Raw genomic sequence first — 14281 nt, 5'->3', positions numbered from 1 at the left:
GTCTCAACCAGTAAAGGTGCCTGCTGCAAAGTCTGGTGACCCGAATTGGATCCCAAGTCCCACATGATAGAAGGAGAGAAACCAATTCCCTACAGTTGTGCCCTGGTGTGTATGTGTGTATGTGTGTGTGTGTGTGTGTGTGGTGTGTGTGTGTGTGTGTGTCCCTATGTATGTATATATACATATAAATGAGTTATTTAATTAATGTTAACCCACAAGGAAAGACTGTCTTAATTATTTTAAAAAGTGAACAGAGCAGCTGGAGAATAGGCCTCAGCAGTTGAGAACAAATAATTAAGACAGTCTTTCCTTGTGGAGGACCAGAGTTTGGCTGCTAGCATTCACATGGTGGCTCACAATAATCTATTAACTCCAGTTCCAGAGGATCTGATGCCTACTCAGGTGCAGACATTCATGCAATCAGAACACTCATCTACATAAAATAACATAAAAAATAAATAAATGCAAAAAATGCTTTAGTAAAAAAGTGCACAGAAAGTCTAAGTCATCTCAAACTGTTTTATATAGCTCCTGCTATCACACAGCAGCAGCAGCAAAGTGAAAACATCTTTCATATGAGGCCTTTTCTAACATATTAAAGCATAAATGAGTTGTGTTCGTTCCTATTTCTCTAAAGTTGTGCTCTAAGGTCTCTCATATTCTGCAATAGATCAAAACTTCCAATTCTAGGCTAGAGAGATGGCTCATACTGACAGAATATGCTTCTCTTGCAGAGGACTTGCAGAGTTCGATTCCCACACCCATGTCAGCTCACAACTGCCTGTAACTCTAGATCTAGGGAATCTGGTGTAGCCTTCTGGCCTCTGCATTCACCAGGCACTCACACTGTACATATACATACATGTAGGCACTCACACAAATACAAAATAAAAATAAGCCAGAAATGGTGGTTCGTGCCTTTAATCCAAGACCTCAGAAGATAGAGGCAGTCATATCTCAGTTCAAGCCCAGTGAGTCTCAGGCCAGACAGAGCTACACAGTGAACCCTGGCTCAAAAAATTAATTAAAGTAAAAACAATTCTTTAAAAAAGAACTTCAAATTCTAAATGCAAGACTGTTTTTTCTACTAAATATTTCATAACAACCACAGGCACACATTGGTATGCAAGGCCATTATAAAACAGAAATCATGCCCCTTTTTACTGGATAACTTTTTACAACTTGACTTGCTAATAAGTTCTGAAAATAGTTACTAGGTATAAACATGATAAAGAAAGTTTATAGGAGAAGGGAAGGGATTAATCAGTTTGCTAAAAAACCAACAGATAAAAATATTTAGAGCCAACAAGATAACTTGGTGGCTAAATGCACTTACCATCTAGCCAGATGGTAGAAGAGCGCCAACTCCCACAAGATATCCTCTGACCTTCATGCACATACTGAGGCATGCATGAGTCCCACGTACACACACGTGTGTGCGCACACATATAAATAAATGTAAAAGTAAAAAAGAAAAAGTTTAATAGGGGAACATATCTATTAGAAAATTTACTCTGTAGCCTAAGAGTATCACAGATGAAAAAGCAAAAATTATATCCTACCTCACATTTCTCCACCAGAAATGCATGAAGAGAATTTCTAGGGCTCTATTTTTTAAAAGAATATTTATTTGTTTGTTTCTTTGCTTGCTTGCTTGTTTTAAAACAGGTTTCACTGTGTAACTCTGGCCTAGAACTTTGTTATGTAGATCACACAGGTCTAGAATTCAGAGAGCTACCAGCCTGACTCCCAAGTGCTAGGATCACTCACTAAGTGTATAAGTATTTCATATATATATATATATATATATATATAGAGAGAGAGAGAGAGAGAGAGACTTTGTAAACTCCCCAACATGGCTGTGAGAACCAAATCCGGGTTCTCTGAAAGATCAGCAAGTGCTCTTAAGCACAGAGCATTCTCTCCAGACCAAAACTAGTGTTCTTTATACCTAAAAACTGATCATATTTATTTTAGAAGTTCAATAAGTTCCATGAAAGCTCCTTAGTTACAAGCTTACATTGACTTAATGGAAATTAGGGCTGGACAGACACTATCTGATCAGAAAAACCTGTGGCCCAAAGAATAACCTGTAATTTTGCAGAACAGAAAGCAGGTAAGGCACCAAGTCTTATACAAAGTCTTGTAATCAGTTTGTAACTTTGCAAACTGACTATAAATCTTGCATCATAGAATTAAGTGGGTATAGGAAATATAACAATTATTTTAAGAATGAGAAATTAAACTATACAATACTTTTAAATTTACATGGAAATCCATGTTATCAACTTAACAAGCAATGTAAAATTATGAGACTAAAAACATCATATATTAATAATTCCTAGGAATAAACCAACAGGACAATAATAAACTACAACATAGCCAAGTTAAAACAACCTCTCTGTACAGGGAAGAGAAACTAACAGTTCCAGATCCAGCTTTCAATTAAATTAAGACATTTTAGTGCCTACTTATGGACAAGAGATCAGTAGATACAGATAGACAGACAGATAGTAAGACAGATATATAGATACATAGGTAGATACTATAAGCGCTCTCTCTCTCTCTCTCTCTCTCTCTCTCTCTGTGTGTGTGTGTGTGTGTGTGTGTGTGTGTATCCCATTTATCTGCTATCTTTAAAAAAATATTAAAACTTAAGAATCATTTTGCTCAGCACGATCATGCATACCTACAAACCCTGCTGTGGGATGCTAAGGAAATACTCAAATTCTAGGCCAGCCCAGGCTACATACGGAGTTCAAGGTCAGCCTGGAATACATAATAGGCCTTATCTCAAAAAAAAAAAAAAAAAAAAAAAACTAAAGAAGGAAAGGCAGAGAGGGAGGAACGGGGGAGGGTGGAGGAAGGGAAGGAAAGCAAGAAAAAGAAAAAGAAATGCTATATACTTGTATTATCTCAAAATGCATGAATAGTGATGGGGGAGACTTTCTATTAAACTGTACATACAGTAGTGAAGAGCAGTTGTCTATCACTTATTTCAAGTTTGCAGGTTTGAGAAATTTTATTAGAGAAGAGTCTTACAACAAAGTAACAACAGTTAACAGCTGCACTGCAATTTTTGCTGATCCCTTGTAAGACATCATCCATTGTCCCTGACTTTTCTGTAACAATAACACTCAAGTTGTGTCTCCAGTAACAGTAATTGCCTTCTGAAAAGTGATTCAGAGCACAGAGCTGACTCAATAAGAGTTGAACACAGTATCCCAGAAATCCTGTACCTGCCACCTGCTGCTTCGGCATTGCCTGTTCCCCACGTGCCATCCCTGACTTCAACTTTGATGACATAACAAATATGGTAGAACACTTCCTGGGCTTCCCACTAAAGCCAGCTGTAGTATTTAACATTTAATCCCAGAACTCCAACAAGCATACCTTACTCTATTTAATCCTAGCAACCCTGGTCTACACAGTTGGTTGCAGGCCCACAGTAAAAATCCGTCTTTAAAAAAACAAGCTTCGTTTAAGACTGACAGAATGATAGACCTCTGACATATACAATCCTCTAGCAGGGGCTGTTTTACCAGTATGCAACACTGATGCCTCAGGTAAAGATGATAAGCACTCAAAATAACTAGAGTCTCTATAGTTAAGGAGAAATTTCAGGCAGTCTTTCAGTTCAAAATATTTGCTTTTAAATAGTTAAGATAATTTTAGTATAATTTTAGCTAATGTAGAACCAACTAACTATTTTATCTTATGCCTTTTAAATATGATAAAACAAAAATTCAGATAGCTAAAAGTATAAAACGCTTGATTTGTTTACTTAATTATTAAAACTTCAAGCACAATAATTAGCAGTGCATGGTTACCTTTTTTCGCTTTTTTTTTTTTTCAAGACAGGGTTTTTGCTGTAGTTTTGGAGCCTGTCCTGGAACTAGCTCTTGTAGACCAGGCTGGCCTCGAACTCACAGAGATCCGCCTGCCTCTGCCTCCCGAGTGCTGGGATTAAAGGCGTGCACCACCACCGCCCAGCTTTTTTTTTTTTTTTTTTTTTTTTTTTTTTTTTTGAGACAGTGGTTACCTTTTTTCATTCAAAAACAAATTAAAAACTCCATTCTGTGTTATAATCAAACTACTGTCATAAGACCTTGTTTTTGTTTTGGCCCTAAGTTAGTGATCAACATAGATATCATAAAGAATATTTTACTTTCAAGGGATGTGGTGGGGCATGTGCTTTATCCCAGGAATCAGAGGAAGGCAGATATCTGAGTTCAAAGCCAGTCGTCTAGCAAGTGCCAGGTCGGTCAGAGCTACAGAAAGAGGCCCTGTCTCAAACAAGCAAACAAACAAACAAAGGATATTAACTTTCATTTATTCAGTGCACTGTTTGCAATTCCACATTATTCACTTACTGAAAACCTTAAATCACATCTGGTACACATCAGTTTCACTTTCAGGGTCTTCACTAGCTACAAGGTCTTTTCCACATGGATTCTAATATGGTATAGAGACACACAATCAAAAACCTCTTTACTTTCCATTTCACACATTAGTTTCCATTTACATGTTTCAAAAGCAATTAGAAATTCCACTCCCTTCAAAAGATACCTAACTTTTAAAAATTTAAAAGTTGGAAGCCACTACATTTGACTTCTACTGTAAAGAATTATCTTTGCTTTTCAGCAAAAGAAGAAAAAATACATAACAGAACTGACCTAAACATTTCCCAAAGTTTTGTTAGACTATGCTGTTATTCTTTTTGTTATTGTTGTTTTGTTTTGTTTTTTGAGACATGGTTTTACTGCATAGCTCTGGCTATCCTGGAACTTGCTTTGTAGACCAGGCTGGCCTCAAAACTCACAGAGATCCACCTGCCTCTGCCTCACAAATGCTGGGATTAAAGGGGTACACCACCATCATCTGGCCTTTATACTGTCATTCTTAATAAAAAAAAAATGTTTAGCTTCTCAAAAAGAAGTCATATTTTTCTTCATTAATAATAGTGATAAGAATTAAAATAATAAAGTGGCAATAACCAGTCTTCCAGTTCAGAGGAGTTTGACTAGCACAACTGAGTTGCGCTAATACAACTGAGCTCACAGCAACAGGGAGGCACAATGAATGGTCCAAGCACTGCGAAAATGAGCACAAATATAAAGTACAAATATAAAACATACAGTAATCTCAAATTAACCAATAGTAAGATTTAACGTTTTTCTTTTTTCTTTTTTTTTTTTTCTCAAAACATGGTTTGTCTGTGTAGCCCTGGATATCCTGGAACTGCTCTGTAGACCAGGCTGGCTTTGAACTCAGATTCGCCTGTCTCTGCCTCCTGAGTGCTGGGATTAAAGGCATGTGACATCATGAACCTTCTTGTGCGACACAAATGGTTTTCAAACAGAAAATGAGAAGGAATCGAAGTAAAACTCTAACATGGATTGAACCTATATTGCTTTTTAAAACGGTATTTGTTTCAAACTGACCAAGTCCAAAGTTACTTAAGACTCCACATACCTTCTCCAAATTTCAATCAAGGCAGACATAATGGTATTTTATGCAGGACATCACCTTACAATGTAACAGACAAAATAAACTCTTAACTTTGTATCACAAAAAACCTAATGCAATAATGTATATATCGTCTATACAGTGTTTCTCTCAAGATTTCTCACAGCTAGGTAAGAACTGGAAGGCAATAAATATGGAGGCGACTGAAGGCCCTGGTACATTTCCTAGTACAAGGATAGCAAACCTCAAAAAAAGGTACACTGGGTCAAGTGCTTAATGGGTTCCTGAAGCCCAGGCTGCTACGCATCAGTTAACACTATTTACTGCACAACAAATGAAGGCACGAAAACCAAAGAAATAGCCTATCCATAAACGTGCTGGCTTCTTCCTGCAAGTCCCAGCGCACCCTTCCACCACCAACAGTTCAATGAGAATATCATACAATGAAATGAGTAAGCAACACACGCCATTCTGCAACTTTGAAAGATGGTCACCAATCTTCCGCAGCACCCAGAAGAGCCACAATAGCTGAGCAACTCACTCACTAGCACTGAGCCGGCTCCCTTAATTTTTCAAGCAAAGTTGCCGAATAACCACTTGGTAAAGACAACACTTCTTGGCCAGTTCATCCACCGGGCACAGTCCTCACGTACGCTCAAAACAATCGAAAGCCATTCCCTGCCCAGCTGGAGTTAAAGTTACTAGGCGAGCGACGTTTAAAGCTGTCCGCTCCCAGAAACAAAGTGCTCTGGGCCGTCAGCGCCGCGGACGCCGGCCGCGTTCCCGAAACTCCGGCTTGCTCACACCTGGGCCCGTGCGATCCCGAGCGCCGGCTGCGGAGCCGGGCGGTGCGGTTCGGGGCGGTGGGGGATGGGGAGGACAGGCTCGAATGGCTTCCTAATGTATCATTAAGGGGCAAAAGCACCGGTCTGGGAGCAAGAAAAGTTAAAGGAGCCGCGAGCTGACAAAGAGCGCCGGCCGCCGCACCGGGACCACCCGGCCGCGGCGTTTGACAGCTCGGTCCCTGGCGCCCACAGCTTTGTGGCTCCGAGCGGCCGGGCCGGGCAGCGAGCTGGGCGTTGCACGGCGGGGCGTGTGCGGACGCCGGGCTAGGCCCTGGGGAAGCCGCCGGGCGGGTTCTCCCAGAAGCGAGGCCGAACTCCAAAGTAAAGTGCGCGGCGCGGCCGGCGGGACCTGCGCGGGCGCCGCCGAACCGGGCCGCGCCTGGGCCGCCCCGCCCCCACCGGGCCGGGGGCCTGACAGCTCCGGGCCGCGCTGCCGCTGGCCGCCCGCCTGGCTCCCTCGCGCTCAACTTACTTCTTTCTGGCTCTCTGGAAAGGGGAAGCGCCATCTTTGCGAGGCCGGCCCCGAGGTCTTTTGTCTGCGGCTGCGGGGCTCGGGGCCGGGGCTCCGGGCTCCTCGGGGGGTGCTGGCGGCGGCTGCTGCTGCTCCGCGCTCCGGTCCTCCTCCGACGACATCCTAGTCACCAGGAAAGACACATGGATCCCGGTCCTCCTCCTGGGGGGCTCCTCCCGCCGCAGCGGCCGCAGCCGCCGCCCGCTGCTGCTGCTCGAGTTGCTCCTCCCCGACTCAGCCTCTCGCATTTCCCGCAGCCCCGGGAGCAGCAGCAGCAGCAGGTACCGGGAGAGGCGGCAACATGGAGCTAGCAGGACACGCACTCACAACACATCGGCGCGGGCGCGCGCACTCCGCCGCGCGCAGGGGCCGGCGGGGGGGCGGCGGGCAGGCGGGCGGGGGCGGGCGGGGCCGGCCGCGCGGGGGCGGGCGCCGCGTCTAGGGCTGGGGGACATCGGGGCCGGGCCGGAGGGGCGGTGCCGAGCGGGGCGGGGCGGGGCGCGGCGCGAGGGCGCGGGGCCCGAGGCGGCCGCAGGGGTCTCCGCCCGGCCCCTCCCCCAGGCCGCCCGCGGCGGGAGGAGAAAGGCCCGCGGAGGGGGGCGGCGGGGGCGGCGACAGCCACCCCTCCCCCGCGCCGTCAGCCCGTCAGGCCCACGCCGCGGCGAAGTTTTGACAGCTGCTCTCCAGTTTTGGTGGGTTCCGGGGGTGGCGCCAGCACCGGCCCCTCAGTCCGCGCGCTGGCGATCGCTCCCTCACACACACCGCTCGCTCGCTCGGCGCGCTGCCTACGGCCTAGTTCCCTCACGACTCGGGTCCTCGCGCGCGGGCGAGCGCTGCCAAGCACGGCCAGCTCTCGCAGTTGCCCGCGCTCGCTGGCTATCGCTCCCTCACGCTCGGGATCTCCCCCTCGCGCTAGCTTTCGCTTCCATCAAGCCTGGCTCCCTCACGCAGGGTACCCTCTCACTCGTGAACGCTTTCCCTCCCCGGGGCAGTTGGAGGAGGAAGTTTGGCGGCTGTGCGTTCACCACACAAACAACGCACGCACACGCCGTGGCGGTCGCGCGAGGGCCCGCGCCCGGGTCCTCGGGGCGACCCGCACCACAGACCTCTCAAACTCGCCGCCGGCTCGCCCACACACAGGCGCCCTCCCGCCCCCGCCCCCCGCGCGCCGCTGCCACTCACAGGGCCTTGCTCCACGCATGCGCTGCCAGGCGGGGCCGCCGCTGACCTCACCGCCCCTCCCCCGCCCGCTCTGACGCGGCCGCGGCTGCACCTCGGGCTGTGGCGGGCGCTAAGGCTGCGGACCGGGTATCCGGGATCGGGATCGGGGTCGGGCCTGGCCGGGGTGGGGAGCGAGCGTGTAAAAACACTCTGGAGCGTGCACCCGCGTGCGGGGCGCGCACGTGCGTCCGCGACAACCCCCCTTCCCGCGGGCGTGGGCCGCCCCGGGGCCTCGCGGAGTCCCACGTAGGGCTTTCCCGGTGGCGGCGCGGCCATAGCAGCGCGGCGTCGACTCTCACTCCAGCTGTAGTTCGACGTCACGTGTTAAACAACTGTGAGCCCGGGAGGCTGCTTGACAAAAAGCCAAGCGGGGCAGGTTGAGAAGGAATAAAAGCTGTCTACATGGACAGAAATTCATCGGCGTGTCCGTTGCGTGTGCTAAAGAGAGAAAAGGAAGAACTACTGCTGACTCTCATAACACACACACACACACATATACTCACACACAAATGAGTCCTTTAAAAAAATGGATCAGAATTCGCCTAAACCGTGCCGGGTGTGGAAACCTCTAGGACAGGCTACTCCGCGCTTCCTTCCTACTGTTGGTTGGCGTGTGGGAGTGGGAATAGTGTAGATGGGGAAACAGATCTGTGGAGCGTTGTGGAAGGCTGAGACCTCCCTACTCGGAGCCCGGAATCCCAGCGCTCTGAGCGATCACTTCTTTCCATCCCCGACAACAGTTTCGATGGCAGGCGAAAAGAATACACTTGTTTCCAGAGATGCGGGTCACCTTTCCAGCCTACCCACTAGCCAGGCTATTAACACTGAACTGGGCTTCCCATCTGAATCAAACTTTGGTGGTCCAAAGGATATTCCCAGCTGAAAGCAAAGGTTTTTGGTTTTGGTTTTTGTTGTTGTTTGCAATGGCCTGAAGTAAGAAATTGACTCGCTTGAATTCCTTCAGGGTTTAATCTCTGCGGGCCTTTCAAGCTTGTTTATATGTACAGGCCAAAGGGAAGCCTGGAGAAGGGAAGAAGGCTGTCATGATAAAGGTAAGCCCACAAATTAAAATAGAAGAGGAATACAATATACTGTGACATTTAATTATTAAATAAAATATAAAAGACACCTCTTTTCATTTCCTTCTACACATTTCGCTTTAAATAAATGCTTTTGGAAAACAGGGGTTTCTAGACAAAATTTATTGTTGTGGCAATATATATTGAATATATACATATACACATATATATTATATATATATAATATATATATATATATATATAATATAACCCAGGCCTTTCTACATGCTGAGCAAGCACTCCATCGTGATATCCCTAAACCCAATCTTTTTAAAGATTTATTGATATGTATGTATGTATGTATGTATGTGTAAGTTTGTGTGCAACCATGTATGTCCAGATAACTGCAGAGGCCAGAGGGTAATCCAATGCCTAGAACTGGAGTTAACCGGCACTTGTGAGTTGCCATGTGGAATAGCAGAAACCAGCTCCAATCCTCTGCAAGAACAAGAGCTCTTAACTGCTGAGGCACATCTCCAGTTTCTGGACCTAGCTTTTAAATATAAACTTTCAAATAAAGCTGTTTACTTTTGATATTAGAAATAAGAATAGTATTCACTGGGTCGAGCAACGTGGCACAGGCCTTTAATCCCAGCACGTGGGAAACAGAGGCAGGGGGATCTCTGTGAGTACGAGGCCAGTCTGGTCTACAGAGCTAGTTCCAGGACAGCCAGTGTTAAACAGAGAAATCCTGTCCAAAAAAACAAAAAGAAAGAAAGAGTAGTATTCATTTAAAAGACAATTAAAATGTTACATTGTTTTGTTATTGTTAAAATAGAACAGGCAAGGAGTCAAGTGTGTGTTCCACACCTTTAATTCCAGCACTTTGAAGGCAGAGTCAGGTGGATCCCTGTGGATTCAAGATCAGCGTGTGAGACCCTCTCTTTAAAATTAAAAGAAAAAAAAGCCGGGCAGTATTGGCGCATGCTTTTAGTTTCAGCACTGGAAGGCAGAGGCAGGCAGATCTCTGTGAGTTCGAGGCCAGCCTGGTCTACATGAGCTCTTTCCAGGATAGGTACCAAAAACTACAGGGAACCCTGTCCTCGAAAATCCCAAAAAAAAGTAATAATAATAGAAATTCGAAGTAGGAGTAAGGCAATTCACAAATTAAAAGCAAAAGAGCAAGTTGATAATATAACTTAAAATTAATTTAAAAAATTGTAAAGTACAAGCCGGGCGGTGGTGGCGCACGCCTTTAATCCAGCACTCGGGAGGCAGAGGCAGGCGGATCTCTGTGAGTTCGAGGCCAGCCTGGTCTACAAGAGCTAGCTCCAGGACAGGCTTTAAAAAAAAAGCTGCAGAGAAACCCTGTCTCGAAAAACCAAAAAAAAAAAAAAATTGTAAAGTACAGCTCAAAATAAATAGGCTTGATGGTATAAACCTATAACCAGTACTTGGTAGGAGGAAGCAAGAAGATCAGTAATCAAGGACATCTGGGTTATGTAATGGATAGAAAAGCCGGCCTAGGCTATGTAAGACCCTATTTCAAAATAATACAGAGGCTGAAGAGAGGGCTCAGAGTGGATCCTGTATTGCTCTTGCAGAGTTTGCAGTCCCATTCCCAGCACCCAGATAAGGCAGCTCACAAATTGCCCATAACTCCAGTTCTGAAGGAACCCAACACCTTTGGCTTCTGGTGGCACCTGCATTCATGTGCACACAGACACATGTAACACATACAACTCTAAAAAAAAAAACTCTAAAAAGTAAGAGGGTGGATAGTTGGTTTAATGGTTAAGGAGCATTTGCTGCTCTCCCAGAGGACCCAGGTTTAATCCAGCACCCCATAAGAGGCTCAAATTGTCTATAACTTCGGTTCCAGGAGATCTGTCACCCTCTTCTGGACTCCATGGACAGTGAGGCACACACATGATGCACAGAACATATATTCAGCAAAAGCATACATATAAATTTTATGAAATAGATTTTAAATACAGGATACAGAATTTAACTTGTTTATATTTGCTGTCCTTGAGAATACACCATGTCTCAATGGTGTCATTAAAATAGTAACAGCATCATCCTCAGAATAATAACATGGATGCTTTGCACAACTGAAAATAGTTCTTATTGTTAAAACACATGAAATTTTCTATGTTGTTTTCTTGTATGAAAGTTTCTATTTTTACATGCATTGCAACAAATATTACTTGGGGGAAACGAGGAAGTTGTGTTTTTTATTTCAAATATTAGTCCCCATAATTGAGACTAGAATTTCTTCTCTTCTGTGAATATTACATGCACAAAAACTATAGATCAACAATGGTTTCTGTTTTATTTTGCTTTGAGACACAGTCTTGCCATATATAGCCCATGTAGAGTTCAAGAACTCCATGTTTCTTAGGGTGGTCTTGAGTTCCTGATTCTCTGGCAGGATATAAGTCACTTCCAGAGAATTACAAGGAAAACAGAACAGACCTGGAGCAGAAAGCATAGGGTATGTATACAGACTAGAGATCTGGGCAGGAATACTTCAAAAGGATAAGAGTAAAAGATGATGAGATGAGGTGCGACTTTAAATCTTCAGTTCCTGTAGCTAGTGTAAGTATACAGGAAATCAGGATCTTTTTTTTTCTGTTGGGGGGTTGTTTATTTGTTTTTAAGACAGTAATCTCAATACATACCCTAGATGGCCTATATCTCCTATGTAGACTAGGCCTAGCTCAACTCGCAGAGATCCTACCTTGCACATCATCAGGGTCTGTCTTAAGAGGACCAATAGCAGATTCATTAGCATAAAGTTGCCATGGGCAAACAGATTAAATACAACCCAGGATGCTGATAAAGGGTACTATGTTTGGAAATGAGATGTCTTCCCAAAACTCATGTACTCATCGTATTGCTCTTCAATACAATGTTCAGAGGTTAAGTGATATGGGAAGTCCTTCTGTATATGTATTACTTTTATTGGTTAATGAATAAAGAAGTTTCTTGGGCCTATGACAGGGCAGAATAGAGCTAGGCAATGGGGGGGACTACTGAATACTGGAAGAAAGTAGGTGGAGTCAAGGAAATGCCCATGTAGCTATCTAAGGAGACGATGCCTTGGAACCTTACATGTAAACCATGAGCCTTGTGGGTAAAATATAAAATAATGAAATGCGTTAATTTAAGATATAAGAGCTAGCTAGCAATACACTTAAGTGATGTGGTCAAGCAGTGTTGTAATTGATATAGTGTTCTGTGTGATTATTTTGGGCCTGTGTGGGCTGGAAGCAAACAATCAGTCTCTGCCTACAGTAAAGGCTTTGGGAAAGTGACTGAACCAGTGCTTTGGGTGGACTTGTACTTGGATGGCATTATTGGAGGTGATGAAACTAGTATGGGGTGTTGGCTGGAGTGAGTCACTGGGGGTGCCCCTGAAATGATATTTTGAACCTCTACTTCCTCTCTTTGTCCCACCTGTCCTGTAAATCTTCGTCCTCATCACAGGCTCACAGCAAGGAAGCCAGCCAGCCATGAACTGACACTTCCAAAATGAGAGCATAAAATAAATCCACCTCCCTTAAATTGTTTCCAAATATTTTTTAATGTGACAAAAAGTGACTGACTCAGAAATATTTGAGAAATTTACTCAGTACAATAAAGGTTTTCCATACCAGTCATGCAAATTATACCTTTCCTGTGACCGGAATGGCAAAAATCCAGACTGTAGCTGTTTTCTTCAAGTGAACAACCAGAAAGACAAGAAAGAAGCTGGATGTAGTAGCACCCCATACAACTTTTCTGAATAATTAGGCCAGATATGGCAATGCAATGCCTCCAGTCCGCAGCACTCACGAGGCAGACACAGGCAGATCTCTGTGAAGTTGAGGCCAGTTGGGGTTACATAATAAAACTGCCTTAAGAAAGAATGTAGAATAAGCAAACCATTTTTTAAATATAACAGGTATGAAATAACTATAGTAACCACCTCTAAAGAACTGCCATTACAAAGGTCCTTTCATCTCTATACCATGTTTTTCTGAAATATTGCACTCTTTCAGGAACAGCTAAGTACTCGCTCTTGATCATACATAAATAAGTACATACATATATTTTATGTGTTGGAGTACTGGGGAAGTACATTACTGACAAGAAATGATAAGCAAGAGTGATCCTCCAAGAGTCTAGCAGAACGGTGGCTCCTTACAAATGTATGTCCAGATCCATTCTTTCCAGTGAACGACCTAGTAGATGCCACCGAGTGTCTTTGGTTAGAGTGCATTCTTTCCTTTGCTATTGGTGACAGCTCTCTATGGATCCACTATGACTGTTATCCTCCTGTGAATTGAGGTCTTGAGTTCTTTGGGGGTTGTTTATATCCTGGGCTTTGTTTGCTTTGTAGTCAATGCTGAGGATCAAGCGAAGAGCTTATGCATGTTAGGCATGTCTACCACTAAGCTGCCACATCCCCAGCTTGGTTTGAAAATGTAAACAGTGTATCTTGCCAGGCAGTGGTGGCATACTCCCTTAATCCCAGCACTCGGAGGTAGAGGCAGGGCGGATCTGTGAGATAGAGGTCAGCCTGGTCTACAGAACGAGTTCCAGGACTGGCTCCATAGCTACTGAGAAACCCTGTCTCAAAAAACCAAAAAATAAATAATATATAAATAAATAGTCCTGTCTTTTTGTGTTGGTATTTTTACTGTTAAAGTTGTACTTTGTTGGGCATGTAGCTCAATGTAAACCCCTATATAACATGTTCCAAGCTGACAGTTCATTCCTATCACTGGGAAAAAAAGTACATTATGTGTATTAATTTGTATAAGATATGTCAGTAATGCACACCATATGTCTATGTGTTGGAATTTTTTTTCAAGACAGGGTTTTCTCTGTGTAACAGCCCTAGCTGTCCTGGAACTAACTCTTGTAGACCAGGGTGACCTCAGACTCACAGAGAACTCTGCCTGCCTCTGCCTCCCAAGTGCTGGGATTAAAGGCAAGCAACCACCACTGCCCAGTTTGTGTTGGGAAACTGAAAGGAAGAAGCAGAAGAAAATAAATAGAACAATCATCATCAAAAGGGATGGAGTAGAGATATGATTCAGTGGTTAAAAGCATGGGCTGTTCTTGCAGAGCAATGGGATTTGATCCAGCATCCATATGACGACTCTCAATGTGTTTAATTCCTAGATCTATGAGACCTGACAACCCTCTTTTGAGCCTCTGAGGGC

At 44.5% G+C, this 14281-nt stretch overlaps 1 protein-coding gene across 9 annotated transcripts in view; it reads right to left on the bottom strand.

The window, feature by feature from the left end:
* Kmt2c (lysine methyltransferase 2C) overlaps window positions 1-7143 on the bottom strand; it is a 219907-nt gene extending 212764 nt beyond the window's left edge. For all 9 annotated transcript variants that reach the window (XM_038321056.1, XM_038321060.1, XM_038321059.1 and 6 more), the window contains exon 1: window positions 6787-7143. In XM_038321056.1, coding sequence (XP_038176984.1) covers window positions 6787-7073 — 287 coding nt within the window. In that variant the 5' untranslated portion in view covers window positions 7074-7143. The remainder of the gene's footprint in view (window positions 1-6786) is intronic.
* Window positions 7144-14281: the final 7138 nt, after the last annotated feature.

The sequence above is a fragment of the Arvicola amphibius genome, chromosome 2, assembly GCF_903992535.2.
Source record: "Arvicola amphibius chromosome 2, mArvAmp1.2, whole genome shotgun sequence".
In the NCBI taxonomy this organism is placed as follows: domain Eukaryota; kingdom Metazoa; phylum Chordata; class Mammalia; order Rodentia; family Cricetidae; genus Arvicola; species Arvicola amphibius.
The sequence above is the reverse complement of the archived record's forward strand: the minus strand, read 5'-3'. Positions and strand labels throughout refer to the sequence as shown.